The following is a 16,838-nucleotide window of genomic DNA, read 5'->3' on the forward strand; positions in this document are numbered from 1 at the left end:
ACAAGACACGGCAGGAGTGAACACAACACTAACGGGAGACGGGCAAAGTAAAACAGGAAGTACAGAGGTTCAGACAGGAGGAGAGAGAGCACGGGGAGAACACAGACATAACGGGCTGGGGAAAACATAGAATAAAACACAAAGAGAGACGAGGGCTCATAAATACACAGAGGGGCACACAGGGGGTAAGAGTCACGAAGGGAAAACACTTAGGGAACAACACAACAGGGCAACTCAGGAAACATGGCCTAAGGAACGAAATACAAAAATGCAAGGAACTAAGAATACTGGGCCCACATGGCCCAGGACCATGACAGTATCAGGTTGAGTTAAAAAGTTAGAAAAAAAAAACACACACACACACAGACAAAATATTCAACTGTTTTAGCCTCCTACATATGGACATCACATTTTTGGGTTGTCTACCAAAATACAAAATTTGGCTCTTCAAGGGCCTGATATCCACTTACAAGGACATTATACTTGCCACTGTTCTATCGAAATTTAAAACGAATGTCCTCATATGTGGATCTTATTTTTCTCAGAAACAAAAATCAGTATAAAAAAAATCACGTAATTCTTTGTTTTTACATTCATCAGGTCCCAATCAGCCCAAATAGCAAAGATAAAGTAAAAATGCATGCCATAAAAGATTTCGTTTCTTAGGGGGTTAATATGTATAATATAATATGTCCAGTGTTCACTGAAAATGTGTTATTAGCACACTTGTTTTGCTTTACTTTCTTTCTTTCGACTTCAGTTTGTTTTGTTTTTCTTCTTTTGGCCCGCAATAATTAGTAAAATCGTGGAGGCAAAAATAAAAGAATAGTTTGAAATAATCTTCTAAGTTTATTTTGTTTTTTGTTATTAGAATACACTTAAATGCCACTTTGTACGCAAGTCTTGGTGTTAACGAAGACTAATGCGCTCATAAATAATAACAATGTGGCATTAATACCTTGCTGGTTCAGATCTGAGCCAGAACATCGTGCCACTCTCTCGCGCATTAATAATAATTTTTTAAAAAAAAGCTACGTGCATAAGTTACTTGTGGAGCCTGTTCGTTACTCCCAGGTCACCGACAGAGAAGCTTTTTGTTTGCATTTTAATTGGTTTGCAACACTCAGTGTCTTCCCCACGCTCTAGCTGATGTTAATTCGCACTTTTATGGTCACCGGTGGGGGTGAGAAACCGTAGCGAAACGTTATCGACCGTGGTCCCCGGCAAGCAGCAAATCCCTCCGGCGCGACAGCTGATCGAGAGGAGTTACCTCGGATCACCCAGCGACATCAGCAGCGGCCTCCATTTTAACTTCGACACCGAGCCGTACCTCACGTGTCCTGGGCTGTCTCTCTCACATGACCCGAGTGTTTGTTCCCGTGATCAGCACTTCCATCTCCGTCTGTGACACCGAATATCACTTTTTATTTCAACACTGATGGATATGCTTGAACAGAGTCTGGACACCGCAAGGTAACTCGGTCAAAATGGCTAACTGAAAGAAGCTAGCCGCAACATGCTATTTCACACAGCTAGTTTACGACGCTAACCAAGGCCTTACTTATAAAGTGTTGTCAAAACGAATTTAATGTGTAGACTACAGCTAAGTTAGCAACACAGGTGGACAACTCTTTAAGCGGTATAACTTGGTTATATCCAAGAATAGTAGTGTTCATAGTTAACAGCTAAGAGAGCTTAAGCTAGCTTTTAAAACAAATAACTATTCTCAGCCACTCTTGGTAAACCAAGGGCAGTTGCTGTGCTGTGTTTTTCATTATAATTGTCCTGCTGGCTGACTGACTTCCCAGACATCACTTGCCACCCCTTACGGTGAAGTGGAGGGTCAGTTATTACTTTCATTTAATACATTGATATATAATTTTCACAAACATTAGCTGGTTGCGTAGCTTCTAACAACTGAGGTATTTCTGTATCCGCTTTGCAGCCAAGAAAAACAAGAAGAGGAGGTTGTCCAGGGATCTGAAGGTAAGGATTTATTTACTAAGCGGTCTTTGATCACACTGTAGTTTTGTGTGCGTACACAATACTTTATAAAAAAAAAGCCACAAGCTCTTTCCTCAGTACACTTGCTTTTCTTTATGTGCTGCAACATTGAGCTTCGTTATTTGCAGCTACACTCGGGGCTTGTTAGCTGTTTAGTTACTTTTTCCATTCTAACTCCTGTTTCTTTATCCCCCTTTTCCCTTGAAGACGGAACAGGAGAAGAGCAGACAGCTGTTACAATAGCCAGTGTACCTCAGGCTGCAACATTTGGTGACCATAACATACAATATCAGTTCCGCACCGAGGGTGGGCAGGTAAGTAGTTAATGGATGGAAGTGTGGACACTACTGATTGTTGCTGTTTAATACCCATTTCAGAAAGCGTCTAAGTGTTCCTAATTGCATAAGGGCCTAGACAGTTAGAATAAATTGCCTCTGTTTAGCACTTATGAGAGTACACAAACAGCACAGAGTGGATAAATGTCCATGGGGTGTTTGTGCAGCACGATAATTACCAACTGAGAACTCTCAGCTGCATATTGATGGAGGTGGTTGAAAAGATGCTTGGACATATGGCAAACAACAGTGAGTGATTATATATGTTGAAGAACCATACTCCCGACGACAGTCCTTAATGTTTAGGCTTACATTTTCTTTTTATCTGATTGTTTTTCTTTTTCTGTGTGCTTTGACACCCTCCTCTATTACAAAGTCAGGAGGAAAGCACTCAGTAAATTCCCTGAAGGTATCAATGTTTATAGTCTTTTTTTTATAGCCTCAAAATTGACTGTTGACCTTTGTACAAAAGTGTCTCCTTCCTGTTCACTATGTGGTTTTCACACCACTGTTGGTCAGTGGTAAACAATGGGTCAGTAATGCCAGCATATACACTAAAAAAAGGTATTGTGACATTCATGTTGGTTTACCCTTACTGGGTGGTTTGCGCTGGAGGAAATTGAGTCAGTGATCCATGTGGTTCAGGCATAAACAAGACTAGTGTGAGCAATCATGTGATTTCAGTCTGGTCTGGGATTGGCATGAGACTGCTGTCACATGTCAGTCAGGAGGAAAGTCACATGATAGAGGGATACAAATACTGATTCTTCGAACAAACAAGCTCATTTTCCTTGCTATTTAAAATGAAATCAGGCGCATTCTGAAGCGTAAGCATATTGTGGGATGGTGAGATCAATGCACAAGTGAGGTTAGTACTGTAGTGTCAGGATACTAGGCTGAGCAGTACGGAAGCAACAGATATGATAAACAAATCAACAAGTCAGGTAAGGTGCTGTTTTATACACGGTATGATTGAATAATGCAAAAAAAAATACATAGAGTAAGGATATAAATGGAGAAGCAACTAGTTGCTCTCTTTGTTTTCTTCTTATTCTCTCTTTTTACCCAAATTTGTTTTTCGTCTGTGCAGGTGACGTATCGTGTTGTCCAGGTGACTGACCAACACCTTGATGGAAGAGATGATGCAGGAGGAGCAGTGAGCGTTGTCTCAACAGCTGCATTCACCGGGGCTCCTCAAGCTGTGGCACAGGTATCAAAATTTTACACTTTTGACTGGACCAAAGGGAAACCACTAGTAGTTTAAACCGTTTTTTAAAGCTTGCTTTCTTTATTTACGTGTTAAAGGATAAGGTGGAAGTTAATTTCTGCGTATTTTCATTTGCAACAGTCTCACTGAAAACAACTAAAACCAGTGTTATTCTAATTTCTTTTGTTTCTTTGTACACGCTTGTCATGTTTTAAAACATCAAGTTTACAAATACTGTTAAAGACATGAAATATATCATGGATCAGTATATACATCTATTGGCTGAAAAGTAGGTATATGAAGTTATTACTGTCTCAGTAATATTATTTTAGCTATAAATTATGTCTGACAGTGCAGAGTGTGGCTGTAAGTAAGGCACACAGCCATGCTCTTGTGTTGGGTCATGTTTTTTTTTTTTTTCCCCGCTTTATGTAATGTTTTATGCAGACCAACACTAACAAAGATTGCTGTCTATGAGTGAAACAAGATGGTGTAACCAGTTTTTGGTTTCAAGCTGGTAAAATAGTATCAACTTGCAGAAAGGTGTGTTGTTTTGGTTACTCCTAAAAACAATTATGCTTATTAGCAAATTGTGAACTGTTGTGAGTACTTTTGAGTACACAGATAAAGCTTTTTGCTTTATCTGTATATATAATTCAAAAACGTAAAGTTAAAAAAAAAAAACGGTGTTGTATATCTATTATTATCAGTTATTCTCACCAGTTTTCCATATCACATCATCTCTACTTCACTGATTCACTGAAATTGCAGCAGCGGGTGTAATTTCTCTAAGCTTGCCAAGATGGAAAAATAGTCTAAAGAGTGAATTGTGTGCCCGAATATAATATCTAGTCAACACAAAGTGAGTCACATAGGTGTATAGTTTCAATGTGTGTAGTGCCAATAGTTGTTGCACAAGAACTGCAGTAACAGTCGGAGCACAGTTTGAGCTAAAAATATGCAATTTTTCTAGCAAGAACAGACCAAATTTGTTTTCATTAGTGCTATACTGATGGCTTTACTGACCTTGCTATTATCCCTGCTAACAAGATCACTGCTGCTTCTTTGCCTCCCTTTATCCTAGCTGTCAAATGGAACTGTGTCTTGCTTGGGGGGGTTTAGCAGGGATACCAGTATTGAGTCTGACAGAGGATGAGGTGTGCGTTTACCTGCTGTGACTGCTCCATTGCTGCTTGTTCATGGCTCTCCTCTGTCTCTCTCTTATCTGTCACAGGCTGTGATCCAGAACCCTTTCAGTAATGGAGGAAGCCCAGCAGGAGAGGCAGTGGGAGGGGAGACCCGCTTCGCTTACTTCCCCGCAACTGCGGTGAGCGACGGGACTGTGTCTGTGCAGGCCGCCACGGACCCCACACTCACACAGGCAGGGGGTGAGTCAGTTCTCACACCTAATTTGGGCTGGGGCTTATCACAGTGCTGCAGAGCTAATTAAGCTATTATTTTCAGTGACAAACAGAAGTGTGTTTTGAAGTACCTTAAGGAGAGAATAGCTGTCCTTTTTTTTTTTTATTAGTGAAACACGATCCTGACAGTTTGAGCTGATAACAAAGAAATCAGGGCCATTTACAGCAGATACAAAGAATAAGCAATATATCTAATCCCTCCCTGTTGAGATAAATTATCTATGCTGAGCCTCTAAATATCAATATTTTCATTCTCTATGTAGCTTTTATAAATAGATTTCCTCACCAGCTTGGGTGACTAACCCACGAATCCCATTGGTGGTGCTTTATATGACAAAATTGGGTGAAGTAATACATGTTCAATTCATATTTACATATGTTCACTAACATATATTTGGTGAGGAAGAAGCAAAGCAATCCAAAGATGATAATGACAATTGCACTTGCTTTTATTTATATATATATATATATATATATATATATTTTTTTTTTTTTTTTTTACACATGATAAACCTAAATATGTGTTGCAGAATCAATTTGCTCTGTGATTCCTTCCCCCCCATTTGGATATTTTTGATCAGTAAGTTATTTTAAAATATAATTTATGATGCTGGAGAACGCAGTTTTCTCCAACTGTGAATCAGCAATTTTCAAGGGTCATTAGATCTTTATTAAAGTTGTAATAATTATGAGAAATATTTTAAATTGCACATACCCAGCAGCTCATTTTAATCTGTTTCAGATTCCTAACTTGGTAATGTGATGGAAACATTTTTTGCCATGACTAGAGTTTGCCTCCTCCAAGTCAAATATTATCAGACGCCAAAATTAAATTTGCCATGCTTACCATGTTTACTTGTTTACTTCATGTCACATGTCTTCCTATTCTGCTTCTCTTCCTCTTTCCTACCATATGCCATCATCTGGCTGTACTACCCGTCCTTGTGGTTTTATGCTGGTTGTCCAGGTCAGGCTATCATTGGCTGAAGCTGTGTTCGCTGAGCGCTGTAAGTGCTCAGTTGACCTAGAGAACAAGATCTAGGCTTTAATGCCTTTTTTTTTTTTTAAACTAAAAAATAAACAAAACAAAAAACTGCCATCTACCTATTATGGATTATTCCGCTAGAACTAGCAAGAACACTGTTACTGCTGGCTGGCAGTTGACTGTTGGATGGTCATTATTTGTCTTCAGGATTGTTATGAAAGAGTCGAACATTGTGGGTCTCTAAGGATTTTATGTAGGAGAATGTACAGCCTGGACAGGAGTTATTGTAGGAACTTGTAATTCATCACCCAGTGTTCCTGCTGCTGGCGGTGCTTCTTGCTGTCATTTTGGCCCAGACTTGGGGTCTAAAAATGCTTGAAACTGGGATTCAACGTATCTCCAACATAAATCTATAGACCCAAGGCTGAAAGAGACAGTTCAAGTGCCACATTTAAGATTTTAGCCCTATACCTCATACGATATCATATTGTCCACAATAATTTTGGTATAACTATTTGCGATACATAAAAGTGTCTCGTCTTGATAAATATAGCATTTATGTTTGCTAGGGTACACAACAAGTCCAAGCATGTCTTAGACTGAGAACTACATGTTAGCCTCCAGTGATGATTTAGTGACCAATGCTTTGCAAAATACACAAGAAAACAGTTCACCCTAAAAGTAGAAACAGCAAATTTGTTTCACCACTTGAAGCAAAGGGCATACAACCAGGCTATGAAGAAGATGCTAGCTGACACAAAAATAAACAAATGCAGCTATTACTCTAGTTGCATTTGGTATGACTGGAAAAGCAAGCATTGCATGAAAATTACTCATGTGTTACATGGTAGAAAAGTAGGGCACTAAGCAGTTGTTTAAAAAGCTCCAAGCAAAATCCAAAATTCTGGATAAAAAATATTGTTAAATTTCAATTTTATTATGTGCTCTTAACTAAAAATGTAAATCTGTTTTTGTGCGTTGGAAGAAAAATACCACAAAAACAATTAAATGTAACTCTCGCTCATTGTCTCACTTACCACTAATACGTATAATAAATTACAGCTTTGTAATTTAATAAACTGGAATTACACAGTTCCACAAAAACAATTAAGTGTAACAGTGCAGGCTGCTAAAGTGTGGCTGGTTTAAGTTGCTTTTTTGTTAAACTAAAATGTTAGACAGTTATATTTTATTTTACCTAAAAGAAAAAAAGCGTGGAGAATTCCCTTCATTTTGTTTGCACTAATAAATGCTGCTGCCTGCAAGCTGCAATCACCAATAAAATGTTCAATATTTTTCTTCTGTGTCATCAAAAATAACATTTCCTTGAACTACTGTGATATAATTTTGAGACTACATCACCCACCCCTAATATCCAATGTGACCTTACATTATGCATTGTTTGTGTCTTCTTGAGAGAGATGGATACTTTGGACACATAGAAATAAGACAATATTTTGCTGACTATAACATACATATGGATGTATGTAGTAGTTTGTGGCAGCAAAACTACACAAACAAGTAGCAGGCACATGGCACTGAAACTTTCATAGTAAAAGAACAAAAAATGATTTACTTTTTTCTGTTATTTTGTAATCCAACTCATAAACATGATTAAAAAACACAAAAATGAAATGAGTTTAAAACCCCACCTGAGCTCAGTCACGCTCCAGTAAAACACCTATGTAGAGGCACATCTGGGGTCACACAAGGTCATTGCATTGATTCCTTAAATCATTAGGTTTCTTTGATGTAGCTCATCCATTGCTAATTACAGACATAGCTTGTCAAGCTCATGCAGCACATCCACACACACACTGCTTTTCTCTCTCGTTGAGCATTGTGTGTCTACTTCCATCACATGACTTAAACCCACAGAAGTCAGATACCCTTAAGGCCATATCAGTTGATGCACCTCAGCTGTAACTTGTATAATAGGCTCGGCTAGGTGCAGCTTTAAGAGTGAGATTGGAGCCAAAGTGTTAATGCAGTTTGATATAAAAAGCAAAGCACTTAATGTGCATTGAGCATCTTAAAACATTAAGACGTGGCCTCATTCAGAGGGAGCATCTGCAGTCTGCTTTAGCAGCAGATTGGAAAGCCAGAGTGCCTGGTTAAAAGACTGAATGTACCTTGCTGTTTTCATCTGAGAAATACTGATTTTCTTGTGTGTTTTCTGTTAGTGACTGATTCTGCGTTTTAGTCCTTGATCACATTCTTTGAAATAGAAATAACTACAGGCTGAATGTCTGTGTCAAGACCTGTTATTTGGGAAGGTTTTCTGTGAGAGGACCTTCATTTTTTGTGGATAGTTTTTGTTTTTGTTTTTTTTGTGGCAGAAAATTGTGTTGCTCATTTTGTTTGTCAGGCCAGGTCTGCCATCTTGCTGACCCAGATGACAAGATTAGGTGGCTTAAGATAAAATAAGTGGATTTATTTCTTGATGATGTTTTGGCTCTTGAATGAATATGGTATGGATGAGTAGTGTTAGTAGAATATTCTTCTGTCTACATCTTGATTGTACATGAGAGTTGAGCCTGTTTCTACACAGTTGGCACAGTTGCATCCTTACAAGAAATTTCGGGGTTCCACTTTGCTAGTTGGCTTAAGGATTTCTGTGTTATTTTATCGTTGTGCCAGATGTGGCTTTTCTCTACTTTCCTCCCACAGTTTAATGACATGCACGTTAGGTCAGTCGGTGATTCTGAATCAGTCGTAGGTGTGCATGTGAGTTTAAATGGTTGCCTGGCTCTTTGTGTTAGCCCTGTGTTGAGCTGGCAACTTGTCCCTGCCTGTTGTCCAATTTCAGCTGGGACAAGCTCCAGCCACCTTCCCCTGGATCCTCGTTGGATAAGCACTTAAAAAATTTAATGAATCAAGTCAGTCTTCTGTGAAATGTTGAGCTGTCTTACTGTTCATTGTTGACTGATTACACCTGTGCCTTCCACAGGTCAGTTTTATGTGATGATGACCCCTCCTGATGTCATTCAGACAGGCACACCACGAACCATTGCCCCACGAACACAGCCATACCCTGCGTAAGTATCATCTCTGTCATCTGCTGTTTATGTGATGGAAACAATATTGCCAGTGCAGCTTGAGACACATAAAACTAGGCATGTTTTAATTTCAGTGGAGTTTAAAAGTAGATTTAATGACAAAAGCTGTTAAATACATCTAATATCATAATAATAAAGTTACTATGATAGGTTTCAGTTAATTTTGATAAGGGCTTTACGCATTTATTGCAGCAATAAATGATTTGTGTTTAGCAGTGTGGCTCTGCTCTCTTAATGCTTCAGAGTGCATCTCTACAAAACACATCCTTTCAAGAAATGGTATCCATCAGAGTCTGAATTAGTACTGTCATAACAACGAGGGCATAGATTATCATTAAAAGATAAATATAACAGCAATATAAAAAAAATTGTTGCACTTTTTCAAAAAGCCTCTAAGATTGTGATGCATTGAAAAGGCAATAAAGTCTTATTTAACATAGCAAGATGTTCATTTTGTGAATTATCATTCCTGTTTTAAGGTATACAGTAAAGCAGTGTATGTTTCAACCGTGTGACTAAAAAGGGTTGCTGCTGTGTTGGTTTTGGAGTCAGATCTACCCCTTTCTCATACATCTAGTTTCAAAAAGCCAAGATATTGATCCGCAAAATGCTCGAATCGAGGTGGCAGAACAGAAGCTAAAAAATGAAAGGGTGAATATGTCGTAATAAGCCGTTTAAAATAGTTTCCTAAATTCAGAGTTTAAATGAGATGTATTTTCAAAATCAGTATTTAGCACGCTATAACTGTAACTGCTAATGCAAGAGGGGAGTGTAGAAGTAGAGGGGGTTAAACTGCAATGCAGCAGATTGGAATGATGTATTAGTAGTAATCTATCTGAGCAAAAGAGAATTGTCTCATATGAATGAATGTTCTATTCAAACATGACTGAAAGACTACTGTGACGTCCATTTGAACAACTGCAAGGCTCAAATTTCTCAGCCTTGCTGCCACTGCTGTTTTCTTTTACTCAAGGCTGTTTTTCTGCCCAGGTAATCTCTCTTGTGTTCACCCCGAGTTCATGGTTATGATTGATTTTTAAGGATTTCTTTTTTTCTTTTTTTAGCACATGGTAGCCACACATCTTTTTTTTTTTTTTTTTTAACCTTTCGAACTCTCATACTGTTTATCGCTAAAATTCACAACGTGCATTATTCTAATCATGCATCAAAGGGATCCATCTCAGACTCTCCAACTGTTAGCCACATGCTGGTGATTGCTGTTATTAAGATCATCAGCAGGCTCACCTGAGCAAAGGGTTTTAATTTTAATTGCATGCGAACCAAGCTGGTTTTGGCCTACTACTGATTTTTATTCAGAAAAGGGAATTTAAACAAGCTTTATTTATTTATTTCATGGTTCATTTGAGTGCCAAAACACACCGGCACAAGAGCCATAGCCCTGTGAGATTCAAGGCTCATGAATGTCGGCTAGGTTTTGTTTTCTTGTTTTGTTTTGTTTTTTTTGTACCCTGTTTGGTACGAGCCAGTTTTTTGCCTGGTTGGTCACTTAAAAATTAACACATGACCCAATTTCAAATTGAGTTAGCTCCGAACCTAAGTGAATATTCCTCTGATTTCATCCAGGCCTATACTTAACCTTTAACTCGTGAAAGTGATGGGATTGTGGTCAATCAGATAACACTGCTATAAGGAGAATAGCAACCAGGATACAGCACTTTATCTTCTATTTATCTTCTATCTAAGCTGTTTTTTTACATTTCATTTCTCATTTATTTATTTATGTGTTTATTTATTTATTTTTCCAAGAACTAGAGATTATTTTTTTGTTCTTCTGTTCAGGACACATTTAAGGGGAGTTGTGACTTATTTGTACATGAATAATTTATGATTTTCAGTGACTTCAAATAGAATTATATTTACATGTAAAGTGATGAACCGTGACGTTTTCGTTGGCATGTGAGCAAAGTGAATGAAAACTACCCAACCTATCTGCCATTCACAGAGATGAAAACGAGCTGCTGCAACATGAAGTTTTAAACTGGTGAGGACAGTTTCCACATTTCTCCCCACTCCTCTTACAGCAAATGAACTAATCAAATTAGATCACAAGAAGCAAAGAAGCACACAAACCTCTGCCCTTCACTTTTCTCCACCCCTCCCTTCCTCCCTGGTGATTCTCCCTGCTCTTGATGTGTGAGACACAGATGTAGCAATTTTTCAGTGCTGACCCTGATCCATTGTTGTTAGTACTGCTTGTGGCAAATGTATTTTTCCATTAGGACCTAGAAATCAGGTCATTGTTCTCCATCTGGAAACAAATGGCTCACTCCACACTTTTATTTTAGTATAATTTTCAAAGTGTCCTTTGTTGTAGCCATTTGAGTTTGGTTCTCTTTCAGCCTAGTTTTAAAGTTGGTCATAAAACTATATGGACAGCATTTGCTCTTTAAGTGCATTTTGTTGATATGACAGGGCTATTGAGATAAATTGAGCCAATGGAAGCCATGTGCTTTCACTTGGAACATCTACTTTCAAAATAAGTAGTTATTTGTGACTAACTAGCTAATAATCACAAATTTTTGTGCTCATTTTTTTTGAGACAATGACAGTAATATACACAGGATCTTTTTTTTTTTTAATGTAATTATTATTATTTTATTTTTTTTAGAATTATTTTTCTGAACTCATCCATCGAGGTGATCTGAATCTCAGCCTGCAGTCTCTTGTTTTTCACTGTGTAATTTAATGAAATATTGTCAAGGCCATGGCTTGGTGACATAAAAGCAAAACTTTGGAAGAGGGTGGAGAGTGGAGGTGCATTGGTAAATGATTACATTTGTCATTTTAAAGATCAATAAAAAATTGTGCAGACGTTTTTGTTTTATACATGCTGTATTCAACATATGGAAAGTCTTCTACCAGAGGAAACGTACTCATAATTTTTGGGGTTTCTCTGGCAGCCTTTACCCTCGGGGGCACTTAAAAGAGGTGTGCAGGGAAAAAACATTCCTCTAGGCATGTACATTTAGTTATTCAAACCGCCATCCACATATTTTAACACTTTGCCTAAGAGTACTGTTTGGCTGCTGAATCCATTATACAGCTGAAATCCCATTAAGATGTGTTGAGATACATGTGAGAGAGCCGTTTGGCTTAGCTGACTATCTCAAACGAAGCTATCAGCAGTCAAGTTGTGTTGATTGGACACAAATTCTCTGCAGTAGACTAGAAAAGATTTGTTTTAAGGCAGACAATGAAGACAAACAACCTCATAGGTCATTTATTACGTCACACAAATTGCAGGCAAAATTGCAGTGGCAATAAGGAGTAGTTTAATTTATTCTCAGAATTTTGTAGTCCCCGGTGTTCAATTAGTGAAACCAACACTTGGTTGTACAGCTATCAACCACAGCTTTAAACCTAGTTGAAAGGAATAACATTGATTACCTTTTTATAATGTAATGCTCTGTCAGGACATCCCGGGTCCTGCCTTTTATGTGGCAGGTGCCCTCAGTGTACACTAGACCACATTTGATTATGTGTGAGTGTGTTATTGGTCTCTTCATGCCATGGTGGGTGGTATGATAAGTCTCCTTGTCACGTCTCTGAGACTTAATTAACTGAATCCTGGGGGAGGTTGCAAAGACAAGAGACAGTTGTGTCATTAGGTGTACACCCCAACTTCAGTAAGCAGCATCTGGTTTTCTACAGTGTTGTAATTTTACAGCATAATAAAGCATTGCACTTCCTCCAGGCCACACCTGGGAAGAGGACAGCCAGCTAAAGTAAGGAGGCTAGCTGATTCTCAGTATTCCAGACAAGGCAGCTTGGCTCAAGGCTGCAGGCGTCAGGACTGCATATGTGACCTCATAGGGCTGTGCATCATTTAATATTTCTACCAAAGGCACTAACCATCTTCAGAGGCTCATTTTAAATGGCAATAACAATAGGCTTGAATTTAAAGATAACAGTGAAGAATGGTTTTTAATAGGCAAAGGATTTGGAGGATTGGATTGGATTTGTGTCCGATTGTATGGAGCGCAGAGATGGGAGATATTGTAGTGCATGAAAAGTGTTTTATTTCCTGTCTATCTGCAGGAAAATGGATGGACCCCGAACACCAAGAGATGAAAGGAGAAGAGCACAACATAATGAAGGTGGGTAATTAGTCATGATTGTGGCTTTTGATTTCATCAGACAGTCTTAACACAATGCCGTGTGGTGCCTAAATGGAACATTTTTTGATGAAAGAAAATCACTAAGCCCTCACAAAATATTCTGTTAAGAGTAAAAAAAAAAAACAGCATATAATTTTGACCAGCCACTAGAGGTTGCTGTTGAGCTGTCAAAATCAGTCAGGAATGTCGGTACTGACGAGATCCGGCAGATGAAAACCTTGTTTTGTAAATCAGAATGACCTGTGATCTTTTACTGTAGCTTAAATTAGAAATCTGGAAATGTGGCTTGTATGCATATACTCCTTTTAAAAACAGTTCTTCTTTCATCTCTGTTCATCAGTCGAAAGACGGCGAAGAGACAAGATCAACAACTGGATTGTCACACTTTCCAAGATTATCCCAGACTGCAGTATGGATAGCACCAAAACCGGAGCAGTAAGCAGTTTGTTTGTCTTTTAAATTTGCGCTTGACTCATTAATACTCTATAAAAATTATATTTATCACAATAATTATATTTCTTTTTTTTTAAAAAAAACTGTGACAATGCCTCTGTATTTATAGAGCAAAGGAGGCATCCTGTCTAAAGCTTGTGACTATATTCGTGAGCTGAGGCAAAGCAACCAGAGGCTGCAAGAGAGTTTGAAGGAAGTGGAGAGGATACAAATGGACAATGAGTTGTGCAGACAGCAGGTATGAATATCAGTCTTTGCTCTAGGCTGCAAATGGGGCATCAAGCGAAGTTTCCGTGACTTTGGTAATGTGTAAAGAAGGGCTATGAATGATAATTCAGAGTCCTCCTTTGAGGTGGTTGGGTGTAGCAGATAAATAAACTTGCGCATAATAAGGCCGGCATAGTGGGCTTCATATGTGGCTGTGAAGATTGCCACTGCATTGAATAGATTAGTTTGCTTTATAATTCAATGCAACATTCTTTCACTTAAGTCTCAGAAGCATGAAATCCACCTAGCCCCATATGCATCTTCATTTCTCTGAAACAAACCCCCTGAGACTTCAGGCTGCATAGCTGATCATCACAGCCTGACAAAGTGGATCAAAGAATTTGCACTCAGATAATGAGAAGTGTTACCTGAAATCAGTGCTTTGAGAGACTGTGGGAATAATATACACAGGGGTTGTGTGAGAACTAAGTGCATGCTAATGCACTCAAAAGTATTGTGAAATCTTGCAGCTCTGAGTCTCTTGCTTGAATCTTGGGTCTGCAAGCGATTCAGTGATATATTCTTATTCAGATGCTCAAAGCTGAATATCCTTCCTCAGTCCCTCAGTGGGGAGGCAATGAATTCAGGATTCGCCCAGGGGAAATGTAGCAGAGATGACATACCTCAAGATTTGATAATCCAGTTGGTTGTGGGCATCAGTGTTTTACAGGGTCTACACACGCTGCTCTCTAATCTCAGGGATTGCATAGTCCTGTGTATACATTAGTCAGCTCTTAATTTTCAAAGGAAAAAGTTTGGTCAGTAAAGTTAAGGCTGTATTTTGCTGTGGAGAATGTTGTGGATGATGCATTTTTTTCTTCTTTGGTTTAAGATCGAAGAGCTGAAAAATGAAAACGCATTGCTCCGAGCGCAACTCCAGCAGCACGGCATCGAAATGGTTGGAGAAACGCCACCACAGTGAATGAAACCAAAAGAGCAGCGCAGGGCACACCCACTCAGACATATAACTGACACAGTGGGAAACAACGCAAGAAAAAAAACCAACAACAAAAAAACGAGAGACTTTATGGAGAATCACTTTATTTTTAGTGAATGCATCCTCCCCTGGGTTCCCAGGTTGTGAACCCTTCACAAGCCGATTTTGGCTGCACTTGACTTTTCCAATCGTATTGAGATAACCACCCGCTGCAGCTGAGTAGAAATGTGCTCCAAGAAAAGATGCCCACTCACCTTTATCAGGGTGCTTTACTGTAGGACTAGCTATGAAAGAGACCCTCTGCTGCCCTTCTTTATTTGTATTTATGTAGCTTCATTCATGGACTACGATGTTTGTCAGTTATTTCTTTCCTTCCCAAACCCTTTCCCTCGTTATTAATTTTGACTTACTTCATGCTTTTATTCTGTTTGTGTTTTTGAGTTCTGTATTAATATTTTGTTTTTAGCCCCTTTAATTTATTAGTCTGCTTGCTGACAGAAGCCTTGATGGAGACCCGTTACGATGAAATTTATGCATCCAGTGAAGCCGACATCAAAGTATGAAAAACATGATTCTACAGACAGAAATAATGTGACACACATAGCTTACCTAGACCCAAAGACAAACAAGAATCTGTGCTTGCTGATGATTCTGGGCTGATTTATGTAAATATGGCCTCTCATGTTTTAATACAGATGTTACAGAATGTTAAAGCAGATTATCTCTGGGAGTAAACAATCAATAACTCATTAGTTCCATGCTGGCAATTGTCAAAACAATTACAACAAAGTGTGTGCAATCTATGAAGTTCAGTTTGCTGAGGCTAAAATGTGGTTTACTTGAAGTGTTGGGCATTTGCTGGTGAAGTGGTATTTAAATACAAAGTGAAATGTTAGAATGTGGAACATGCAGACACGTCAAACTTCATGTTGTGGAGAGGTGAGCGGGGCAAATCCCAACTTTTGCCACATATTTAGGTACTGTGGGTTTTGTTTTCATCCTTTGTCGGGTGACTTACCTGTGTCCCAGTACATGCAAGAATAATCCCCATGTTTCATTTCAAGCTGTTTGCTCTATTTTGGTATTGCAACACTTCAAATGGAGCTCAACGCACAAGGGGGTGGGGGGCACCCTGGAGAGCAGTGCTCAAAGACTTTGCTCACTATAGAAAATGAGTACACGGAAATTCTGTGTTGCAGTTCTTAGTTGAGCATGACTCATTCTCTACGAAAAGACTAAATAGTTTGCATGCGGGTAACTTGGAAACGATCTTACATATTTCTCCACCCACGCAGGCAAACAATAAGTAAACTGTAATTGGTTGTACAAACAGCAAAAGGCAACATTAATGTTGCTGAAGGTTTTGTGAATGAATATAAATGATGTGTTTTGGGTTTTTTTTTTGTTTGTTTGTTTGTTTTTTTCCCACTTGGGAAAATGTGAGTGGAAGAAAGATGTCAAACTTCACTTAATAGAGCACGATTGCTTCTCCTTGTATCAACAGCTCAGGATCCAGCAAAGAAAAACCAACACTCAGACCCCTGGCAACATTGGCTATCACATTTTAATATCTCAGACTTGCTTGTGCTTTTAAAAGTGCTGTTCTGCTGCAACAACTGGATTCAAACCTGGGCGATATAGTGCAAGTGTCTGGTCTATCAAATGAGGCTCCTAGCCAAAGTCGAATGATAGATGTTTTGCAGTAGATTTTTTTTTTTCTTTACACCTCAGTGAGGAGAGACGTGAATGTGAAGAAATGAGTACTGCTTAAAAGATGGTTGATCAGAAATCAAAGGTCATTCGTGGCTAACTTTTTTTTTTTCTTGCATTTCTTTTTTTGAAATGGCAAAAGGAAGAAAAAATCCTCTTTTCCTCTGTGTAGCAGCCTCACTGTTCTCAGGTTAGAGACATGTTTTCTAAGCAAAATGGTGGAAAATAAAACTTTCACAATCTAAACATCTTTGTCTGTGGATCATCGTTTACCAGATCTTGGGAAAAGCTGAATATATATTTTTATTTCCATCCGCCCAG

General features: G+C 38.6%; 1 protein-coding gene across 2 annotated transcripts; it reads left to right on the top strand.

Annotated features, from left to right (window-relative positions):
* The first annotated feature begins 1,085 nt into the window (after window positions 1–1,085).
* usf2l (upstream transcription factor 2, c-fos interacting-like) lies at window positions 1,086–16,623 on the top strand. Of its 2 annotated transcripts, XM_085366351.1 has the most exons (11): window positions 1,086–1,473; window positions 1,946–1,986; window positions 2,212–2,318; window positions 3,430–3,549; window positions 4,781–4,934; window positions 8,903–8,990; window positions 10,975–11,013; window positions 13,071–13,129; window positions 13,491–13,585; window positions 13,713–13,841; window positions 14,703–16,623. In XM_085366351.1, exons 1-11 carry the CDS (start codon window positions 1,439–1,441, stop codon window positions 14,790–14,792), a joined length of 957 nt encoding a protein of 318 aa, XP_085222477.1. In that variant the 5' UTR covers window positions 1,086–1,438; the 3' UTR covers window positions 14,793–16,623. The 2 variants fall into 2 exon arrangements, with proteins under 2 accessions (XP_085222477.1, XP_085222478.1); XM_085366352.1 differs by lacking the exon at window positions 10,975–11,013.
* The last annotated feature ends 215 nt before the right edge of the window (window positions 16,624–16,838 follow it).

The sequence above is a fragment of the Diplotaxodon limnothrissa genome, linkage group LG11, assembly GCF_057381915.1.
Source record: "Diplotaxodon limnothrissa isolate DT_005_m linkage group LG11, D_limnothrissa_male_GT1.1, whole genome shotgun sequence".
Classification (NCBI taxonomy): Eukaryota; Metazoa; Chordata; class Actinopteri; order Cichliformes; family Cichlidae; genus Diplotaxodon; species Diplotaxodon limnothrissa.